The sequence below is a fragment of the Oncorhynchus masou genome, chromosome 21 (genome assembly GCF_036934945.1).
Source record: "Oncorhynchus masou masou isolate Uvic2021 chromosome 21, UVic_Omas_1.1, whole genome shotgun sequence".
Lineage (NCBI taxonomy): Eukaryota > Metazoa > Chordata > Actinopteri > Salmoniformes > Salmonidae > Oncorhynchus > Oncorhynchus masou.
The window spans coordinates 17,108,636-17,132,434 of record NC_088232.1 but is presented as its reverse complement, the minus strand read 5'-3'; the positions used below and the strand labels follow the sequence as shown (position 1 = coordinate 17,132,434).

Here is a 23,799-nt window from a genome sequence, read left to right as displayed (position 1 = left end):
ACCCAGTAGATATGGGAGTTTTTCAAAATTGGATTTGTTTTCAAATTCTTTGTGGATCTGTGTAATCTGAGGGAAATATGTCTCTCTAATATGGTCATACATTGGGCAGGAGGTTAGGAAGTGCAGCTCAGTTTCCACCTCATTTTGTGGGCAGTGAGCACATAGCCTGTCTTCTCTTGAGAGCCATGTCTGCCTACGGCAGCCTTTCTCAATAGCAAGGCTATGCTCACTGAGTCTGTACATAGTCAAAGCTTTCCTTAATTTTAGGTCAGTCACAGTGGTCAGGTATTCTGCCGCTGTGTACTCTCTGTGTAGGGCCAAATAGCGTTCTAGTTTGCTCTGTTTTTTTGTTAATTCTTTCCAATGTGTCAATTAATTATCTTTTTGTTTTCTCATGATTTGGTTGGGTCTAATTGTGCTGCTGTCCTGGGGCTCTGTAGGGTGTGTTTGTGTTTGTGATCAGAGCCCCAAGGACCAGCTTGCTTAGGGGACTCTTCTCCAGGTTCATCTCTCTGTAGGTGATGGCTTTGTTGTGGAAGGTTTGGGAATCGCTTCCTTTTAGGTGGTTATAGAATTTAACGTCTCTTTTCTGGATTTTGATAATTAGTGGGTATCGGCCTAATTCTGCTCTGCATGCATTATTTGATGTTCTACGTTGTACACGGAGGATATTTTTGCAGAATTCTGCGTGCAGAGTCTCAATTTGGTGTTTGTCCCATTTTGTGAAGTCTTGGTTAGTGAGCGGACCCCAGACCTCACAACCATAAAGGGCAATGGGCTCTATGACTGATTCAAGTATTTTTAGCCAAATCCTAATTGGTATGTTGAAATTTATGTTCCTTTTGATGGCATAGAATGCCCTTCTTGCCTTGTCTCTCAGATCGTTCACAGCTTTGTGGAAGTTACCTGTGGCACTGATGTGTAGGCCAAGGTATGTATAGTTTTTTGTGTGCTCTAGGGCAACAGTGTCGAGATGGAATTTGTATTTGTGGTCCTGGTGACTGGACCTTTTTTGGAACAAATTATTTTGGTCTTACTGAGATTTACTGTCAGGGCCCAGGTCTGACAGAATCTGTGCATAAGATCTAGGTGCTGCTGTAGGCCCTCCTTGGTTGGTGACAGAAGCACCAGATCATCAGCAAACAGCAGACATTTGACTTTGGATTCTAGTAGGGTGAGACCGGGTGCTGCAGACTTTTCTAGTGCCCGCGCCAATTCGTTGACATATATGTTGAAGAGGGTGGGGCTTAAGCTGCATCCCTGTCTAACCCCACAACCCTGTGTGAAGAAATGTGTGTTTTTTGCCAATTTTAACCGCACACTTGTTGTTTGTGTACATGGATTTTATAATGTCGTATGTTTTACCCCCAACACCACTTTCCATCAGTTTGTATAGCAGACCCTCATGCCAAATTGAGTCGAAGGCTTTTTTGAAATCAACAAAGCATGAGAAGACTTTGCCTTTGTTTTGGTTTGTTTGGTGGTCAATTAGGTTGTGCAGGGTGAATACATGGTCTGTTGTACGGTAATTTGGTAAAAAGTCAATTTGACATTTGCTCAGTACATTGTTTTCATTGAGGAAGTGTACGAGTCTGCTGTTAAAACCTGTTAAGGCTCGGGACAATACTGCCCCCTTTGGATGAATTGCATGCCCATAGTAAACTGGAAAAAAATCTGTCCAAAATTGCTAATATATGCATGTAATAATTATTATTGAATAGAAAACACTCTAAAGCTTCTAAAACCGTTTGAATTATGTCTGTATGTACAGCAGAACTCACAGGGCAGCCAATCTCCCAAACTATTTTTCTCATCAGGAAAGTTGGGCCAACTTTGACGTCATCGCCCCCACCCTTCCCAACCAGCTATGGATCTGGGATCAGTTTCTATGTCTTCCGCGAGATGTCTTCTATCATTTGAGCGTGTAATTGTGCAAATCCCGCGAGCTTTGTCCCTTTGGCAGGCTAAATACTGGGTGTCGCGAGAAAATAGATGCGCGTTCTGGCGCGAATTGTACAAAGTCATTCCTTCGTTCCAGATTGTCTGAGAGGAGTTGCTTTTCTCCGGTCGAATCCCCAATTGTTTTGTACGTTAATAACATCCTAAAGCTTGATTCTGCACTTAGTTTGACCAGTTTAGTCGACATATAATATGTAATTTTGAAGTTTTGATGCGCAACCCCTCGAGACCAGAAGTAATTTTGGATGCATTTTAGCTGGAATTTGTCGCATTTGCTAACACAAAGACACACGACTTGAAACCAAACGCTGTTTTGGGTAAGTATGACTCCTTCCACTACATTCTGATCGAAGACCATCAAAGGTAAGGGGATATTTATGTTGTAATTTTGTGTTTCTGTTGACTCCAACATAGCGGAGAAATATTGCTTACGTCTGAGCGCCGTCTCAGATTATTGAATAGCTAACGATTTCTGTAACGTTAAAAAGAAATGTGACAAAGCGATTGCATTAAGAAGCAGTGTATCTTTCTAACTATATGTAGAACATGTATATTTAGTCAAAGTTTATGATGTGTATTGCTGTTATCTGGTGTTATCTGGCGGAGTTATTTATAATTTCTCCGGACATTTTTTAGCATTTTCTGAACATGGCGTCAATGTAAACGGAGATTTATGGATATAAATTGCATATTATTGAAAAAAAACATAAATGTACTGTGTAACATGTCCTATTACTGTCATCTGATGAAGATTTTCAAAAGGTTAGTGAATTATTTTTCTTTTAATCCTGCGTTTGTGATTGCATCTTTTGTTCGACAAAATGGCTACATATCGTCTGTGTCTTTGTGGTGGTTTGATATACATATGTGCTATGTTTTCGCCGTAAAACATTTTAGAAATCTGACTCGCTGGGTAGATGAACAATGTGTTTATCTTTCATTTGAGCTATTGGACTTGTTAATGTGTGGAGGTTAAATATTTCTAAGAATATTTTTGAATTCTGTGCGCCACTTTTTGAGTTGAGGGGGTGGGGGGGTGCCCTTGGGGAACGTGTAGCGTAAACACGTTTTAATTATAATGCAGAGGATTTTCCCAAGGTTACTGTTGACGCATATTTTCCACGGGAGTTATTGGGGTCAAATTTGTCTCCACTTTTGTGGATTGGGGTGATCAGTCCTTGGTTCCAAATATTGGGGAAGATGCCAGAGCTAAGGATGATGTTAAAGAATTTTAGTATAGCCAAATGGAATTTGTTGTCTGTATATTTGATCATTTCATTGAGGATACCATCAACACCACAGGCCTTTTTGGGTTGGAGGGTTTTTATTTTGTCCTGTAACTCATTCAATGTAATTGGAGAATCCAGTGGGTTCTGGTAGTCTTTAATAGTTGATTCTAAGATCTGTATTTGATCATGTATATGTTTTTGCTCTTTATTCTTTGTTATAGAGCCAAAAAGATTGCACAGAGTCACAACACAACACGTGTCACGACTTCGTCCTTTCCTGGTTCCGGCGGTGTTCGGCGGTCGACGTCACCGACCTTCGAGCCATCACTGATCCATTTTTCATTTTCCATTGGTTTTGTATTGTCTTCCTTCACACCTGGTTCCAATCCCATCAATTACATGTTGTGTATTTAACCCTCTGTTTCCCCTCATGTCCTTGTCGGAGATCATTTGATTGTATGTTTGTGTATTATGTGTTGGTGCGCGACGGGTTTTGTACCCACTTTTTATTATTTTGTCATTTTGGTTTTGGAGTTTTGTGAAGCACTGATTAAAAAACTCTATTTTTTACTAAGTTCGATTCTCCTGCGCCTGACTTCCCTGCCACCAACACGCACCCATTTCAACACCTTACTATGGGACAGTTGGAGATGGAATTTTAATAGTGAAACAATGTTGCAAATGTTGGCGAGACAGACAGCTAGGTTTAAAAAAGAAATACAAGATAACGTCTAGATGCGTTTTATAGTGGAGATCAAGTTTATAACTTTCCTGCCTGGACTGATGAGACAGTAGATTGCGCAGTCAGATGGAACAGAGTAAATAGGCAATTTAACATCACAGATTTAGCCAGTGGAAACTTGTGGAATAGACACCAGCTGGAATGCACTTATAACCAATCAGCATTCGAGGTTAGACTCACCCATTGTATAATGATATTTGCTGCACACATTTTTATTAAACAGTAACATCTAAGTAGTATGTTTAGTACACAGCATGTTGTTTTGTTAGTAGTAGGCAAGACAGATTTCGGGACATGGCCATTCACACACACACACATTTGACTTCATTATTGTTTTCTGATTATTACTTCTAATGAATAGACCAATCTATAAAAGAGGTTTTTAATAGCAGAAAAAGAAAGCAAAACCAACGCATTACTGTGTGTGTTCTGACGTGTCACTGGCTTTATGGACTGGTTGGTCGTTTAGCAATAAAACCGATGCACGCGCAACTATGGGGCAAAATAGACAGGGTTGGGTTAGATTGTTGACAACATGTAAACTATATTTTATCTCCAATGTTTATTTAAAACATAAATACATTTGCACAATGAGCACTTGCTGTCTCTCAGAGACATCGTTACAGTTTTTTGGGTAGCTAGCGGTTTTTTTTGTTGCCATATTAGCATTTACATGAAATCACCGGTAGTTCATATCTCATGCTGAGATCATTATGAGGGATGTTTTCTGGCGCAACACCAGCATCGACAGCAGAGATGCATTCTCAATGAGTCACTCTGGCTATAAACATGATCCTACACACACACACACACACACACACACACACACACACACACACACACACACACACACACACACACACACACACACACACACACACACACACACACACACACACACACACACACACACACACACACACACACACACACACACACACACACACACACACACACACACACATACATGCTCACACAAGTCTGCACAAAAGTGCAGAAGGTGCACAGAGAAAGCGGTGAAAGCGAGGGAGGAGAAAGCTCTGCTTTGAAGAGATAAGGGAGTCCGTCCATGTGCACATGCGTAAACACACATAGTACCTTGACCAATTCCTCCAGATGGCTGTGGTTGACACAGGTGTGTGTGGAGAGGAACTCTAGTTTCTGATTCAGGATGGCCAGGCGCTGAGCACTGGAGCGAGAGAAAAAGAGAAAGAGAGAGAGAAGAGGAAGACAGGATGAGAAAGAGATAAGGGAGGGATCGAGGAGAGACCACGGTTGGTTATCTCACAGGTTAGTTGTCACAGTGCTTATTACTCCCAATCTAGAGTGTGCCATGTGTAATAATATTAAGATTAAAAAGTATGAATTCTTTTAAAGAACTCAGCCACCTGGTCAATTAATGTTAGCATGGCAAAATATAGTGTTTTTGATATGTGAAAGTAAAAATACATGTTTTCTTGGTACTTACTTTTGAAATGTTTGAATTACCTGAGAATAAATGAAGAATTATGTTTGTTGGAATCAGGAAAGGGAGAGCTAGATTCCAAACCTATTTCTGAGTTGCTACAGTAGGTCAACCCATTTTAGATAGTTGTCACTATATTGGGCTCCCGAGTGGTGCAGCGGTCTAAGGCACTGCATCTCAGTGCTAGAGGTGTCACTACAGACCCTGGTTTGATTCCAGGCTGTATCACAACCGGCCGTGGTTGAGAGTCCCATAGGGCGGCACACAACTTGCCCAGCGTCATCCGGGTTAGGGTTTGGCCGGGGTAGGCTGTCATTGTAAATAAGCATTTTTCTTAACTGACTTGCCTAGTTAAATAAAGGTGAAATAAATAAATAACAATCAACTCCATTATAACCATATTGTTTGGGGACATTGCCACTGCCAGTATACAATACATCCCATGCTCTTTTCTGCTGTTGCTATAAAGACCTCCCTTCCCAGTAAACATGAACACCTTAGGCTGACCTATCAAAATGTGTTGGGAATATGTAGTGTGGAGAGTGTTTGCGCATTGGAAGGACTTCGCAGAGACTTCAGAATATAATGTTGATGCCTGGCCACATGTTTGACAATTAATGATGTACACAGGCATGTGCAAACACACGCATACACACACAAATCTACTCAAAATATCATATGTTATTCTCACGGTATAAAATGCCGAATTTTGTTAGCAATATTGTTAGACCAAAGAAAGGCTTGGCTATTTATATGACAATGTTTGCTATATTGCTTAACTTTCTGTTACAAAAGGAATAAGCTACAAACATTGTGACAACCAACTCTATACTGTGTGACAACCAACCCCGCGATTGGGCTAGTTTTCACAAGTGGACAGAATGTGTTTTAATGACTTTTAACTCCATGTTGAAATAAGATGTGAGGATAAAAAGGGTCCCTATTTCAACCCAACACGTTGGTCTTTGTATTACTGTTGAAAATAGACTTCCAATATATACTTGCGCTGAGAAATACACACAAGAGTAAAAAGTGTGACAACCAACCCCGGTCTCCCCTACCTCTCGTGGGGTTGTTCCAGGGCCCTGAACACGGCAGCTCCCACCACCAGGTAGAGAACCACCAGGAGGAAAATGGCCAACACCGTCTTCCACTTCATCACCGTGGCGATGGCCTGACACTCCTCTCTAGGGCTCAGCGTGATTGACTTGGCGGAGAAGGAAAGGCAGGGCTTGCTGTTGTGAGTGGCAGATTTTGGATCCAGTAGGTTAGGTGCTGCCACTGTTTGAGGTTGGGGGTGTGGTGGAAGATCAGGGAGCAGAGATTATTAGTTGATTGGTTCATTGGTAGTGTAGTTTTTAAAGTATGTTCTTTCATTTAAAAGTATGTTCTTTCATTTCCTGTTAAAAACTCAGATAGTTCATACTACAACGTAAATCACACACACACATCTACTATTCTGCTGCTTTCACCCATTTACTGGGAGTTTGTGTCTGTGTGTGTCTGTGTGTGTCTGTGTGTGTGTGTGTGTGTGTGTGTGTGTGTGTGTGTGTGTGTGTGTGTGTGTGTGTGTGTGTGTGTGTGTGTGTGTGTGTGTGTGTGTGTGTGTGTGTGTGTGTGTGTGTGTGTGTGTGTGTGCGTGTATGCATGTGTGTGTGAGTGCATGCGTGTATCCACATGGGATTAGGAAAAGGGCTGTTTTAAAACAAATCAGGTAGAGGAGAGTGTGTGTGTGAGAGTAGTCATAAAGAAGCAGTAGCTGAACATTGATTATTGTGAGAATAAGGATGCTGCAGGCTGCTGTAGTGGACTGTGTGTGTGTGTGTGTGTGTGTGTGTGTGTGTGTGTGTGTGTGTGTGTGTGTGTGTGTGTGTGTGTGTGTGTGTGTGTGTGTGTGTGTGTGTGTGTGTGTGTGTGTGTGTGTGTGTGTGTGTGTGTGTGTGTGTGTGTGTGTGTGTGTGTGTGTGTGTGTGTGTGTGTGTGTGTGTGCGTGGTTTGGCCCGGTCCTCAGACGCCTTGGTTTGTGAAGGGTAAAAAAAAGTTGTGCAAGACTTGCAAGAAGAATGGAGCAATAGTTTCTCTCTTTCTCCTCTCTCTTCTTAACAAACCCTTCCTCCTGGGAGCTAACTTGTAACAAATAAAGAAGTACAGTCACATTTAACATGCTAAATCCATTAGCACGAATAAAAATTATATAGAAAAGGATACTTTTCTAATGAAAAAGGTTTCTATTGTGAAGTGATGAGCACAGAAACTAGTAATAATTGGTAAAGGTTATATTGGGCACAATTTTCAAAGACAATTTAGGTAGTATTATAAACGCAATCCGGGATACTTGGGTTGTCCCTACCCTAAATCCTAACCTTAACCCTTACTGTTACCCAACCATTAACCATAACCATAGCCCTTGCCTTACCTAACCCTAACCTTACCTTGATAATTACATTTAAACTTCAATGGGTAGGGACGTCCCAAGGATCCGGGGATAGCACAGACCTATTATAAACTTTGAAACAACAGTTTTTTTAGTAGGCTACAGAACAAGAGAAGGGCTGTTTCTCTGAACCTCAGACAGTAGGCTCAAGCAAGCCTTTTTCTCTCCTCAGTCAGTGGCAGCCAGCCTGTCTCACAGACGGACCAGCAGCAGCAACCTATCCTCCTTACTTATGTTTAGAAAACAAATGTGAAGGCCAACATTGTGGGGGGGGAAAGCACTCATCATGTTTATGCAACCTAATATTCACGCTAAGAATAGTTCCAGAACCATCTTTATATTTGATTTACAAAATAAATTGGATGTTCCCCCCATGATGAAAGGAGGCCATGACTGAAAAAGTTTGGGATGGGCATGATTCAGCCTATTTATTTGCAGCCACTACGCTGAATCACTAGGGCTATAGGTGATCATGCTTATTGCTAAATGACACACCAGCCTGGTAATATGGACCAATATGTTGTTAGGCTCATTTCTGGAGGGAGAAATTATTTGAATGGTCACCATCATTTTATTTTCATTCATTTTGGAGTAGAAAAGTCACCAGAGCTGCGTTCAGTACAAAAAAAACGCAACACAACGTTCAGTTAAACAGAAACAGTGCTATTCTGAACAACCAGTTTAAAAACAGGGAGCGGTTGGATTGTGCGTTCAAAATACACCCCTGCCCTTCAAATACGCCTCATTGCAAGCCACACCCGTCACACACACCAAACAGAGAAAACTTAGGCTATCTCAAAGTTTGTTCAAGAAAGTTGAATCACTTTTTGTGGAAAAGTGTAATGCAGTACAAGCCATTACACAACGTGGCAAGCGTTCAATCGAACTGAACGCACACGAGAACTGAATTTCTCACAGTCGTCCTACAAACAAATTGCCAAGCTCAATTACTGTCTGAACTGTTAGTTAGACCAACAGTTTAAAGTAATACACACATTATTGGTATTTCAGTTGTGGTCGGGATACATTGACCAAATGATCCGGAATATTTGGATATGGATGTATTTTCCCTTCAAAATCTCACCAGGTGCATCCCCGGACCCTCCTAGAGGGAACCCATTGACCTAGGACATATCCAGGCGATCCAATCTCAACCACATACAGCCAATGCTTATTATTGTTTAAATTATATTCTAAATGTGCAGAATAAGCGAGTTACTACATGCTTGCACATATTTAGGGCTGGGGATAAGATATGCCAGTAAACAGTGCGCTCCACCTGTCCTTAGGCATACGCACGGGATAACGCGGTGCTGCTTGAGTAAAATTCCGAAAGAAAGAAAGAACTACTAATCATTTTAGACTTTTTTTGGTATGTGTAAAAATTGTATACCAATTGTCTAAATGCACAAGGGAACTCACATCCCACCATAAAACTTCAATAACAGAACCCAACAAAACTCAAAAAGTGCAAAACATTATTTGCAGAACTTTACAAACAAAACATCATCACTAATAGTATTATCTACGGAACAGTAAGCTTGTGCAGTGACTACTTTTCACTAAACTCTGCTCTAACTTTGTCTCACCACAGTGAACCAGCTGCCAGTTCTGTCGTCCGGAGGGGAATCTGCATCATCAGATTGAACAATAATAGGCTACAATCGTTCAGCACTTTCATTCAATAGCCTATACGGTCTACACCGGGCAGTTGCCGGCCCTCTCTATAAAAGATTGGATCATCACCCAGTCTTTATCCTCTCACACAAGCACGTACACGTAACTTACACGCGCGCACATACACACACCAGTCTGGTAAACATTAAAAGACCTGAACGCGAGCCACTTACTTCTTCGCTAGCCGATGCCCTCTGCTCTCCGCTTCTCACCAGACGTGCTCTCCGTGATTAGTTGAACGTTATATATCCTTTTACCGTTTTCTCCAATTCCCCTTCTTTGCCCCGTCGGTGCTCACGGGCAGATCCGTGCAGGCGGACGTTTCCACATGGCACCAGAGACGAGCCCTCTCTCTTTCTCTCTCTCTCTCGGTTTGGCCGGCCGTTTCACTTTCGCATTAAGATACCTGGGACAGACTAAACAGAGAAGACCCACTGGGCACAAACTGGTTGAATCAACGTTGTTCCCACGTCATTTCCATGAAATTACTTTTAACCAACGTGAAATAGATGTTGAATTGACGTCTGTGCTCAGTGTGAAGGGACGAGAGGGGGCAACAGGGGGAAAGGAGGAGAGAGGGGGACAGGTAGGAGAGGAGAGGGGGGGATAGGCATGGGGCTCTCTGGGTTGATGGTGGGGTCAAATTGCTTCCAGCAAATTCAGGAAAGTGCTGTTGGACACCAACAGCATTGTGCTACTGCACTGTTAAAATGAAGTGCTTTGTAACACCAAAACGAATGGCATCTGAGCTGCCACCAACGCAAAGGAGTCAAAACCTTTACTTTCCTTGAGTATTGAAACACGTCATCCTGAGATGTTTTTAAACCTGACACAGTGTGTTGTAACACCACTTAATGAAGTGTTGTGCAACACCTGGCCAGGGACTGGGAGTACTACCAGAAGGGGTTGAAAACATTATTTGGGTGTTTCAAGTACTGTTTAGTGCATAATTAGATCACTTCTTCTGGAGCATTTTCGTGCATTCCACCAACAGTAACTGGCAGTTTTACAGCAAGCATTGAGGAAATGTGGGAATGGGCCTTCTCATCACTAAATATTATTTTGCCTGGTTGGTTTTGATATCCGTTTATCATGATCCATTAGACCTACACCTCATGGCACAACAAGCTGATTAATACTACTATTGAAAGAATACTTTTCTTTCTTCAAACATGCATACAAAATTGTGTAAAATAATCATAAAGTCAACAAAATTTTGAATTACCCACAATCCCCACGTGACAAGATAGGAAGTGCAAGGCAATGAAAACCAGACTTCTAGTTCATTCACATTATTTTCTCTATCTTCGGTTGTCCTCTTTTTTTTAAAAGAGGACAACCAAAAATATTTCAGTTGGATTTATTCTCCCATGAATGGCAAAATAAAATTAACAAATCATTGAAACAACTTGCAGAAATGCTGGTTGAGTTTTTTTAGTACATTTCAATTCACACAATATTTTTTTTTACAGTGTGGCTGTGTGGTTGTGTGTAAAATTCCAATGTAATGTACCATCTTATTGCCCCAGAACTTGGGAGTCCAATTACTGCTTCCACCTGTCCCATTTTCACTGTTTCAAATCTGCCTAAATATAGCAATGCAAAAATTAAGGTAAAATTCCACAAAAAAATGTATCCATAGGCCCTTATCCTAAGTCAATATTTAGGCTATTAACCGTGTGCATTTCTTAACCATTTGATTGTATGAGAGACACAGTCTGAAAAATATATATATTTTGTGTGTTTTGATGCTGCCTTTTACATGTCCCGACAACCAGAAAAAGTGTTTTCACAACACTCTCTTAAAAACACCAATATTCAGATTGAAGAATATCTTCAAATCAAGTCAAATCAAATGTATTTGTCACATACACATAGTTAACAGATGTTAATGCGAGTGTAGCGAAATGCTTGTGCTTCTAGTTCCGACAATGCAGTAATAACCAATGAGTAATCTAACCTAACAATTCCAAACTACTACCTTATACACACAAGTGTAAAGGGATAAAGAATATGTACATAAAGATATATGAATGAGTGATGGTACAGAATGGCATAGGCAAGATGCAGTAGATACAAAGTAGCATAGTTTAAAGTTGCCAGTGATACATGTATTACATAAAGATGCAGTAGATGATATAGAATACGGTATATACATATACATATGAGATGAGTAATGTAAGGTATGTAAACATTATATTAAGTAGCATTGTTTAAAGTGGCTAGTGATATATTTTACCTCAATTTCCATCAATTCCCATTATTAAATTGGCTGGAGTTGAGTCAGTGTGTTGGCAGCAGCCCCATGATGACAAAGACATTTAAAATTGTTAAAATTTTTGCTAACGTATGACAAATTTTAAAAAGTGGAAATATCACATTTACATACGTTTTCAGTCCCTTTACTTTGTTGAAGCACATTTGGCAGTGATTACAACCTCGAGTCTTCTGTGCCTCAACACAATCCTTGTTTGGAGCTCTACGGACAATTCCTTCGACCTCATGCAGGGGCAGAGCCAGAGGGGTGTCCGGGGTGGCACTGGACATCTGACATCTCGTTGGCCCCCCCGGGTGCCACCCCAAAATTGAATTCGCTACTGGCAGTTTGATGCTGATTGACATCTCATTTCACCTCTTGTTGAAAGAAGCATTAATGTTGACGTTCGTCCCGCATTTTTCAAATCGAGGATGAGGAAGAGAGAATATTAAAGTTAGTTGCGAGATACAAAGGAATAAGAATAAGAAGAACATACAGAAGAAGAAGAGAGAATATTTCAACAGCTCCACAAGCTCTTTTTGCGATTGGCAAAAGCATCATGTTTGAAGTATCATGTTTAAGGTTTAGCATTGGGTTTAGATTTCCACTTTTATGAAAGTTGAGTCGCTGTGTAAGTTAATGTTAGACCTTTGGCTCCATTAACAGACAGTTCATCAGATAAGAGAGATCGGTTCCCAATTTAGACTAACATTATGTTTACATTTGTGCTAGTAATACCCGCATATACAGTGCAGTGTCGTAAGTTAAAGTATACAAATGTTTAGCTAATGTAGGTAACTAGTAGGCTACAGCTGTCAGTGTTCAGCAAGTTAACATTCAGCTATTTGAAGTCCATTAACTCAGTTAGATTTTCGATACTTGAACTCAAAACAAACAATTGTTATTATCAATCTGTTAACGTTACTCAAAAGATTACCACAATTTGCAGATAGCCTGTTTGCTATTGTAAAGGTGTAAGAAATTATAGCTAGCTAAGTTACTTACTGCAGAGTAGGGCTATCCATCATCTAACTAGTAACTTAGGCCGGTAGTTGATTTTATTAAGGTAAGGTTATGATAATGGGGATTTGTAATTACGATTGAGATTTGACTAAAATGTGGGTAATTGGATAGCCATATACAGTCTTATTTTTGCATAGGGTCAATTAAACATGAAAATAAAGGGAGAGATATCAGGACCCAATGGTAGGCCAGGCCTATACTTTAAACTGCACATTTTAGTTAGTAGCTGTTCGTACCTAATCTTGTGGATCCCTTAATTATACATTTCCATAGAGATATGACACATTATTTAACGTGTATTTCAGACATTTCAAGGTCCAGAGAAGAGGGTCCGATACAGCCGTGTTTGAAAACATTTCCCAGAATTCAGCATGGTACTTAGGAAAAGAGCTTCTAACAGCTCCTTGTATAAGGACAGTTCATGGCTTGAAAAGTCTGTAAGTCAATATTCGACTTATTGTTTCGCCTGTAGGCATTTTTCTCTGCCCAATACACCTGAATCTGCCTTCGCATCACAGTCAGGTCTTTGTAACTGGAAAAAGGCGCTGTTTTAAAGATTCTGGGTTTAAGCTCCATTCGAAGGCAGAGCATCGCATCAATGCTATGTATACTTGGAATCAGCATAAAGGGGCTATTGCCAACAACTCATTAATGTTAGATGTCATAAATGAGGACCGGAAAAAGAAAGTGGAGGAAAACTGTACTTACATTAAAACAATTGCAGATGTGCTCCTATTAAATGTCTGATGACTCCCACAACGGTCAAAAGGATGAATGCATGTGGCAATGCTAAGTTCACAGGCCACCAAATCCAAAACTAAGTTATTGAGGCCTTAGCTGAAAAAGAAAGTGAAGTGTTTCGTGTAATTTCAGATGAAACCAAAGTTTTAATGAAAAAAGATCAAATGTCTTTAGTTGTGAGGTACTATTACAACGGGGCCATCCACGAAAGCTTTTTACACTTTCAGTCAGCTGAAAACTTAGATGCAGCAGGTCTCACAAAAGTTATAGTTGATTGCCTTGAAAAACATGGTCTGGACTACAGAAATAATCTTGTGGGGCAAGGCTATGACGGTGCATCCGTCACGAGCGGAAAGCATTCTGCTGTGTCTGCACGGATTAAAAACAGTGCAAGATTTTATGTGCACTGTAATGCACATTGTTAGAATTTGGTTCTTGTTGATGCTGTAAAATCAGTGCCTGAGGCAGTTAACTTTGCTGCTCTCCTGCAGAAGCTTGATAACTTTGTATCTGATTCGTACGTTCATCTCAAGTGGCTTGCAGTTCAGAAAGAGCCATATCCACAGCAGCAGCCCAGGGAACTACAGAGACTTACGGATGTAAGGTGGGCATGCAGATACGTGGCATGCCATAATCTGAGGGATAGGCTTCCAGCAGTTCTGAGAGCGCTACAGGATATCACACTTGAAAATAGTGGTGATGGATCAGTGGAGGCAAGGGGCCTTCTTTCTCAGGTAGATTTACATTTCATAGGGCTTTTGGTTACCTTTTGTAAAGTGCTTGGTGACACCAAATGTCTTTCTGACATGCTTTAATCAAGCTCTCTTGACCTAGCAAGGGCTGTGGATCTAGTAGGTGCCCTTACAGACACATTACAGGACTACAGAAGTGAGAGTTACTATGGAGAACTATGGAAAGAGGTTGAAGAGATTGCAGAGCACTGCAAAATAAGTGTACATCAGTGTGTAAAAGACAGCCTAAAACAAGCTTAAGATTTCATGACTCATTGAGTGATCAAAGTGATGGTGAGAGCTTCCAAAGAGCTATCTTTTATCAGGTGCTTGACAGTCTCACAGCTGAGCTGCAGAGGTGCTTTTCAAAGAAGAATTGCGAGATAATGCAAGGGGTCCAGTCTCTCAACCCAAAGAGTACAACATTCTTGAATGAGGAGCGTCTGTTTGCCTTTGCGCAGACCTTTGAGTCAGATTTAGAGGACCTCAAACATGAGGTTCATCAAACCAAGCGGCTTCTTGATAGGAGAGAGAAAAGTGGAAGGGACAGACCATCTACTCTCCATGACTTTGTTGTGTTTCTAGAACCTTATAAAGAGGTCTCCATGAGCTATTTCAACTCTGTAAGATTTCTGTTGTTACACCAGTCAGCAGTGCTTCTTGCGAAAGAAGCTACTCAGCTTTAAAAATTGATTAAAACCCACTTTAGGACAACAATGGTTGATGACAGGTTAAGTCACCTTAGAATTCTCAGTGTTGAGTCAAGGAGGGCACTCTCCCTCAACATGGATGAGTTTGTGAAATATTTTGCCAGTTCTCACCAGAACCGCAGAATTATGCTGTTTTAAATCTACCTAGGATAATTTGGCATTTAGGCAGTCCCTCCTGTCATGATTAAAATCTGCACTGTGTACTAGCTCGTACACTGACATTCTACAATTATAAATCCAAAGGGTATCATGTCACACAGATTTAATTTGGTCTTGATTAGGCCAATTCCAAAACTTTCTTTGCTTTATTTTCTGAAAATATTTTGGATATTCAACACTTATAGACCCAGATTATATATTCATGAAAACAGAGTGACCCAAGTCTCTCCAATATGTGAGTACAGTCATGTGTGTGTGTGTGTGAGAGAGAGAGAGAGAAAAAAAAAAAAGATTAATCTGCAGATCCGAGGTAGAGACACTGACTATTCATAGTATGTTAAAGAATTCTAGTGAAGTAACCCTTTTGGACCACCTTATCTGCCACATTGAAGAACTCCGGGTTAAGTGAATTATCACTTCTACCTCTAATCAGAAACCATAGGATTCATTCATGCTCCTTAGATGCCAGGTTAAGGTGACACACTAATCTTCTGTCATGGTCTATGGATCCCCTGAAGTAGCCTTGGCCACCCCTCGTATGAAACTCTAGTTCCGCCACTGACCTCATGGCTTGATGTTTGCTCTGAAATGCACTGTCAACTGGCAGGTGTGTGCCTTTCCAAATCATGTCCAATCAATTGAATTGACCACTGGTGGACTCCAATATAGTTGTAGAAACGTCTCAAATATGATCAATAGAGCTCAATTTCAAGTCTCTTAGTAAAGGGTCTGAATACTTAACCAAGTAAGGTATTTCTATAAACTTTCTAAAAACCTGTTTTCTCTTTGTCATTATGGGGTATTGTGTGTCGATTGATGAAGAAAAAAAGTAATTTCATCCATTTTAGAATAAAGCTGTAACGTAACAAAATGTGGAAAAAGTCAAGGGTTCTGAATACTTTCCGAATGCCCTGCTACATGGTTGTTGCTGAGGGTCGCTATCAATAGGGGATAATAATTCATTAAAAGTTGGACATTTTGGGGGGACATGTCGCCTATTTGAATCATTATGCAACACAGACAAAACGTGGCAGTTTAAACCTTGAGCTTGGCATACTGTTCACGACTGGACCGTTGTCATCACAGTCCCATAATCAGTGAAGACTTAGGTAGGTTTATATGACTAATGATCAACTACTATTGTACACTTTTCTCCCCTTCTAATATTTTATGGATTAAACTACTGAATATGGCAATTTTCAGGATGAATCAAACCTCTGTATTTTTGATTTCCCAAAATATTGTGCATAAAGGCTTTCCGAACTTGTTTTCTTTTTCATGAATTAGGTAGATTTCATAAATAGTATATTTCATACTTTCATAACCCTAAATAATCTATAAATCAGAGTGTTTTAATCTACTAAACAGAGACAAAGGCACATTTGGATGGCTTTCTTCATTGATCCCTAATACTTAGAACCCATTCTCTCAATATATTCTCGTGAGTCTGTCGAGAAAAGTTTAGATGATTGTACTGAAAATCCTACTGAATGAAAACTCCATGAGAAAATCTGTTGGCCAACAAGTGGGAGGGTTTTTGGCAGCTTAAATCAAAACACGTAAATAAGGCATACATTTCCAAATCGACCCCATTGAGTTTAAAAAATATATTTTGCAAGAGAGACCTGGCCATAGACAGCACAAAGTGGTACACATTTAAATATAAAACACAAAGCACTACAGTTGAGAAACATTAGTTTACACATTGAACACATTGGCACATTGGTTTTGGGAGGAGTGGATCAACTTGGGGTCAAAAACATTTACAGCCCCCTAAATCATTATCCACCATAGGTTTGATCTTAGCTGTTATGTTATCTGTTCTGATGGACGTTAAACTAAAGATCTCTTGGCTTTGGATTATGCCACTTCAGGGTCAAACTTCTGCACGTGCCCAGTAGGGTTCCACCTCAGAGTCAGTTGGAAAACAACCCTGACATTTCCACGATGACCCAAAAACCTTAATTAGGGAATAGGTCAAAGCAGCTCCTAACAACTGTCCTTGTCATTGTCAGGTCAAGAGGCTTCCATCCCATCCATAAATCACCCATAAGTAATCTATAAATCCAACAATGACTATTATTACTCCTGGACTATAAATAGACCTAGTTTTCACAGGGTCAGAGATGGGGTAAGGGATAATCCCTCTGACCCCATGCTACATAACTAATGGGGAGGTGGGGTGCTCGGTGTGTATACACGTGTCCTGTTTCTGTGGGACATGCACGTGAATGCACTTACGCTATGTCTGGGACAAACACAGTCGTTTTGTTGCCTGACTGAAACTTCAGTTAGAGCAGTCCATGCTGGATGATGGGAACAGGCAACACAACATAGTCAGAGACGCATGTGGGTCGTTCCACAAAAATAACGCCTTTTAAGTAGAAATGTTGACATGTCCCTCGGTGAATCCTCTGTGACTTCTAGGGAGAGTTTAACCCCCCAAAATTCTCACACTTTTCACCATCATCGTATGCCCTAGTTATTTTGTTGCTTTGACAAAATCATCTCTGAAGATGATTATTTATTTCATCAGTGATTCATTTATGTTTGTCCCTCATTTTAAGGTCAACACTGTTAACTGAACTCTTGTTTTAATATGGTAAAACTATTCCTTTTGTTTTTTCAAAAGAAACAGTAAACATCTAATAGTCAAATCATAGTGTAAAAGCAGATGAGCCGGTTCTACTGTTTTTGGCAATTTTCTGGAGTTTTGTGCTGGAAAACTCAGCGAGTTGAGCATAACACATCAACCCTATTTACCCATAGATTAACCTAACATAGCAGGTGTAAAAGAAACACCTGAAATTAGATTCCCTACATACATAAGTAAGTGGTCACCCCTTCAAATGAGTGGATTCAGCTAGTTCAGCTACACCCATTGCTGACAGGTGTATAAAATCCAGCACACAGCCATGCAATCTCCATAGACAAACATTGGCAGATAAATGGCCTATACTGAAGAGCTCAGTGACTTTCAACGTGGCACTGTCATAGATTGCCACCTTTTCAACAAGTTAGTTCGTCAAATTTCTGCCCTGCTAAAGCTGCCCCGGTCAACTGTAAATGCTGTTATTGTGAAGTGGCTCAGCCGCCATACAAGCTCACAGAATGGGACCGCCGAGTGCTGAAGCGCATTAAAATAATATGCCCTCGGTTGCAATAATCACTACCGAGTTACAACCTGCCTCTGGAAATAAAGTCAGCACAAGAACTGTTCATCAAGAGCTTCTCAAAATGGGTTTCCTTGGTCGAGCAGCCGGCTAGTGTGGTGTAAAGCTTGCCACCATTAGACTCCGGAGTAGTGGAAACGTGTTCCTGGAGTGATGAATCACGCTTCACCATCTGGCAGTCCAACAGACGAATCTGGGTTTGGTAGATGCCAGGAGAACGCTACCTTCCCAATGCATAGTGCCAACTGTAAAGTTTGATGCAGGAGGAATCTGGGGCTTTTTTTCATGGTTCGGGCTAGGCCCCTTAGTTCCAGTGAAGGGAAATCTTAACCCGAATACAATGACATTCTAGACGATTCTGTGCTTCCAACTTTGTGGCAACAGAGTGGTGAAGGCCCTTTCCTGTTTCACCATGACAATGCCCCCGTGCACAAAGCGAGGTCCATAAAGAAATGGTTTGTCAAGATTATGTGGAAGAACTCGACTGCCTGCATAGAGCCCGCAGAGTTGGTTGTGCGTAAAGTAGCTTTTTAAAAAGGAATATATTGTTGTCTTAAGGGGGAAGGTGTTACAGGCTTTTGTTTTTCCATTTATATTTAGAGTTTGGACGTTAGCACGTTGGGCACACCGATTGGTGTCACCTCGTTAGTCAGTATGTGTTACACTTGTGCTGGCTTGTCATCTCAGAAGGTGAACCTGCCAGCATAGTTGATATTTAAGAGCGGCTGGCCCGATGCTCCAGTTGGCTTGAGAGATATGGAGGGTTAACACCTTTTAGTTGGCATCTCCCTATTTGGATTTCTATAAAAAACAATCCTTTAACTGATCTTCCCTGTTTTTGTTTTGCTCCACTTTTTGGTTTGCTCCCGGTCTAAGTTTGGTGTGGTTTTTATTTTGTTTGCCTCTTATTGGGCAAATGTAGTGGGTACTTATGTCTTTTAGGGCCCAGTGGTTGCTAGTCAACTTTCAGTGGCCACCCTCATGAGTGTCTTTCAGAACCCCTACAAAACCCCACCTGCTTCATTTTAGTTAGTGACATTTTGGTAGTTCCTCCTCCTGTTTGAGTGACGATTTTTGGTTTCTTGCTGGGAGGCAACTAGAGGCTGTATGTGGGAAGAACCGTCAACTGGCCAAGAGCCATATGACTACAATTTCTTTCAAACAGGAAACCAGCTGAGATAAAAGGCGGATTAAAAACATGACAAATCTGACCTTTGTCAGTAATGATGCAGGAGTCCAAAATGACTTGCTTAGACAGGGAAGTAAAGAAATTACACCAGCTTCAGTGAATGAACAAACGGTTTTCCAGAATTTAGAGTGATCCACGTCAGTAATAGCGCTAAGGAAGTAGTTTGTTTTAGCCTGTTTAACCGAGGCAGTGCACCTATTTCTCAAGTGACTAAATAGCCGCCAATCAGCTAACTAGCCAGTTTGACGATGGCCAAGGCTCGGTTTTTTATCAAGAGGTCTGCGAGTACAGAAGAGTACCATGGGCTTGTTTGGTTTATGAGCCAGAGGTAAAAATAGCTGAGAAAATGTAGGATTTGGTATGCAGCTAGTTGAAAAAAGCTCTGAATAATGTAGATCACAAAGGAACGCCTGGGGAGAGAATGTTTTTACATTTCTCTTCACAATTAGTCATAGTTTTTAAATTTGGTATCTAATGCAAGCAATAGGGCAGGGGTATGGGGTCAATTTCACTCCATATGTATTGAATTCAAAATGAAGAAATCGTGAACATGAAAAATAAAGTTGAAGTTTATATCCACTCAATTACTATTTGATAGCATTGCCTTTAAATTGTTTAACTTGGGTCAAATGTTTTGGGTAGCCTTCCACAAGCGTCCCACAATAAGTTGGGTGAATTTTGGCCCATTCCTCCTGACAGAGCTGGTGTAACTGAGTCAGGTTTGTAGGCCTCCTTGCTCGCACACGCTTTTTCAGTTCTACCCACAAACTTTCTATGGGATTGAGGTCAGGGCTTTGTGATGGCCACTCCAATACCTTGACTTTGTTGTCCTAAAGCAATTTTGCCACAACGTTGGAAGTATGCTTGTCCATTAGGAAGACCCATTTGCGACCAAGCTTTAACCTCCTGACTGATATCTTGAGATATTGCTTCAATATATCCACATCATTTTCCATCCTCATGATGCCATCTAATTTGTGAAGTGCACCAGTCCCTCCTGTAGCAAAGCACCCCCACAACATGATGCTGCCACCCCTGTGCTTCACAGTTGGGGTGGTGTTCTTCGGCTTGCAAGCCTCCCTCTTTTTCCTCCAAACATAACAATGGTCATTATGGCCAAACAGTTCTATTTGTGTCTCATCAGACGAGAGGACATTTCTCCAAAAAGTACGATCTTTGTCCCCATGTGCAGTTGCACACCGTAGTCTGGCTTTTTTATGGCGGTTTTGGAGCAGTATCTGCTTCCTTGCTGAGCGGCCTTTCAGGTTATGTCGATATAGGACTCGTTTTACTGTGGATAGATACTTTGTACCTGTTTCCTCCAGCATCTTCACAAGGTCCTTTGCTGTTGTTCTGGGATTGTTTGCACTTTTTGCACCAAAGTACGTTCATCTGTAGGAGACAGAAACGCGTCTCCTTCCTGAGTGGTATGACGGCTGCGTCATGCCATGGTGTTTATACCTGCGTACTATTGTTTGTACAGATGAACATGGTACCTTCAGGCATTTGGAAATTGCTCCCAAAGATGAACCAGACTTGTGGAGGTCTACAATATTTGTTCTAAGGTCTTGGCTGATTTCTTTTGATTTTCCCATGATGTCAATTAAAGAGGCACTGAGTTTGAAGGTAGACCTTGAAATACATCCACAGGTACACCTCTAATTAACTCAAATGATGTCAATTAGCCTATCAGAAGCTTCAAAAGCCATGACATAATTTTATGGAATGTTCCAAGGTCTTTAAAGGCACAGTCAACCTTGTGTATGTGAACGTCTGACCCACTGGAATTGTGATACAGTGAATTATAAGTGAAATCTGTCTGTAAACAATTGTTGGAAAAATTACTTGTGTCATGCACAAAGTAGATGTCCTAACTGACTTGCCAAAACTATAGTTTGTTAACAAGACATTTGTGAAATGGTTGAAAAAAGAGTATTAATGACTCCAACCAAGTGTATGTAAACTTCCAACTCTCAACTGTAAGTACAACTCAGAATATGCTATTCTGTTCTTTTTATTTAACCAGGTAAATTGACTGTGAACATATTCTCATTTACAGCAACGACCTGGGAAATAGTTACAGGGGAGAGGAGGGATGAATGAGCATATTGGAAGCTGGGGATGATTAAGTGACCACGATGGTATGAATTTAGCCAGGACACTGGGGTTAACACCCCTACTCTTACGATAAGTGACCAGAGAGTCAGGACAACTGTTTAACGTCCCATCCGAAAGATGGCACCATACACAAGGGTAATGTCCCCAATCACTGCCCTGGGGTATTGGGATATTTTTTATACCAGAGGAAAGAGTGCTACCTACTGGCCCCCCAACACCACTTCCAGCGGGGGGGGGGGGGGCAGATGCTCCCCAAAGCTGGAAGTGGGGCCCGGAGTGAAAAAGTTTGGGAACCCCTGGTGTAGGCTATATTAAATGGATTTATTAGACTTTTTTAAATGTAGATGTTCCAAAGGTCTGCATCAGTTGCTTGTAGGCTATGCGTGGAAGCCTGGTGATGCTAAATATGTTAATTAAAGGTCAATTACCGTGAGACCGGCAGTTTTTTGCATGACAATCACCGGCTGACAAAATGTAATGACCGCCACAGCCCTACTCAAGACAGATATTCTTACACTGATCTGAGGCTTGTGTAAGCCAATCAAGATTTATATCTCTTATGCAATGGGTTAAAGTTATGTATAGAATAATGGGTTAAAGTTATATATAGTAAAAAGGTATAGGTGTAAAATAGGATGCACCTGAGCTCAATTTCGAGTCTCATAGCAAAGGGTCTGAATACTTAGGTAAATAAGGTATTTCTGTTTTTTCTTTGTAATAAATGTAAAAACATTTCTAAAAATCAGTTTTCGCTTTGTCATTATGGGGTATTGTGTGTAGATTGAGGAGGAACATTTTTAATTAATAGACTAAGGCTGTGACGTAACCAAATTTGGAAAAAGTCAAGGGGTCTGAATCCTTTCCGAATGCAATTCTATTTTACTGAGTTACAGTTCATGTAAGGAAATAAGTCAATTGACATAAATTAATTAGGCCCTAACCTATGAATTTCTCATGGCATCTGTTGGTTACAGATATGAATCTGTTGGTTACGGATACCTTAAAAAAAGGTAAGGGTGTGGATTAGAAAACTAATGGTGTGACCACCATTAGCCTCATGCAGCGCGACACCTCTCCTTTGTATAGAGTTGATCAGACTTTCGATTGTGGCCTGTGGAATGCTGTCCCACTCCTCTTCAATGGCTGTGCGAAGTGGCTTGATATTAGCGGGAACTGAAACAGGCTGTCGTACACATCGATCCAAACCATCCCAAACATTCACAAATTGTGACATGTCAGGTGAGTATGCAAGCCATGGAAGAACTGGGACATTTTCAGTTTCCAGGAATTGTACAGATCCTTGCGACATGGGGCCGTGCACGATCATGCTGAAACATCCATTTTCTGCAATGCTAGCATATGGAACAACTTTCTACATAATGGGTCCTACCTGGTCGGAAAACAGTGACTAACATAACATGTACCACACCCTTCAATGGGCGTGTGGGGCACAGGAGGCTGCTGAGGAGAGAATGGAACGTCGCAAATGGAATGGCATCAAACACCTGGAAACCAAGTGTTTGATGCATTTGTTACCATTCCACCTGTTCCGCTCCAGTCATTAGAAAGAGCCTGTTCTCCCCAATTAACGTGCCACCAACAACCTGTGATGTGGGGGGACGGTTCTTGGAATGTAACATCCAATCAAAATCTTGCCACTGGGAGGCAGCGGACCATTCAAACCGTTTTTGCAATACAAAATCCTCCAGACCCCCAAAGGAGGCGTGACAACGATGTGATTCTGGAGGTATGGCAACGTGAGACTACACCTATCCTACCTGCCACTGGTAATAGAACAGTGAATGGGTACTGTATGTGTTCACAGATGCATCTATGGACCCAGCACTTGGAGACTTAACCGAGAGATAGGCACTTAACACATCCACAATGTAGGACTGAAGGTAATCACTAAAAATACAGGACAGCAGAAATATCCAGTATTTCAAACTTCAACATAGTACCTGTTTGTGTGTCAGATATTATCTATCCTTACTGCCATTGGTGATAGAACCGTGCCTATGTGTGTATGTGTTCACAGAAACATTATTGGAGACAGCACATGGAGACTTGCAAGATGATGTTGGAAGTCCAGACTGACAGACGGGCTTGATACTGATGTCTCTAAATGGAGAGAGACCTGCCACTCGGCATGACAATTTTACTAATAATCAATTATTAAATTGATTATTGAA

The 23,799-nt window shown here is 41.0% G+C and overlaps 1 protein-coding gene and 1 long non-coding RNA gene across 3 annotated transcripts in view; one reads left to right on the top strand and one right to left on the bottom strand.

Annotated features, from left to right (window-relative positions):
* Positions 1 to 9,870, bottom strand: part of LOC135507864 (potassium channel subfamily K member 2-like) — a 26,783-nt gene extending 16,913 nt beyond the window's left edge. Inside the window, exons 1-3 of one of the 2 annotated variants that reach the window (XM_064927588.1) lie at positions 9,680 to 9,870; positions 6,457 to 6,676; positions 5,029 to 5,119 (exon numbers count right to left, since the gene is read on the bottom strand). In XM_064927588.1, the coding sequence (XP_064783660.1) occupies positions 5,029 to 5,119; positions 6,457 to 6,676; position 9,680 (312 nt within the window). In that variant the 5' untranslated portion in view covers positions 9,681 to 9,870. Of the gene's footprint in view, positions 1 to 5,028; positions 5,120 to 6,456; positions 6,677 to 9,418; positions 9,660 to 9,679 lie in introns of those variants that run through there. The other variant, XM_064927589.1, reaches the window with a different exon arrangement.
* On the top strand, positions 5,102 to 23,799 carry LOC135507865 (uncharacterized). Its single transcript, XR_010450721.1, has 3 exons — positions 5,102 to 5,220; positions 23,433 to 23,508; positions 23,646 to 23,799. It is a non-coding gene; the product is annotated as an uncharacterized LOC135507865 (long non-coding RNA).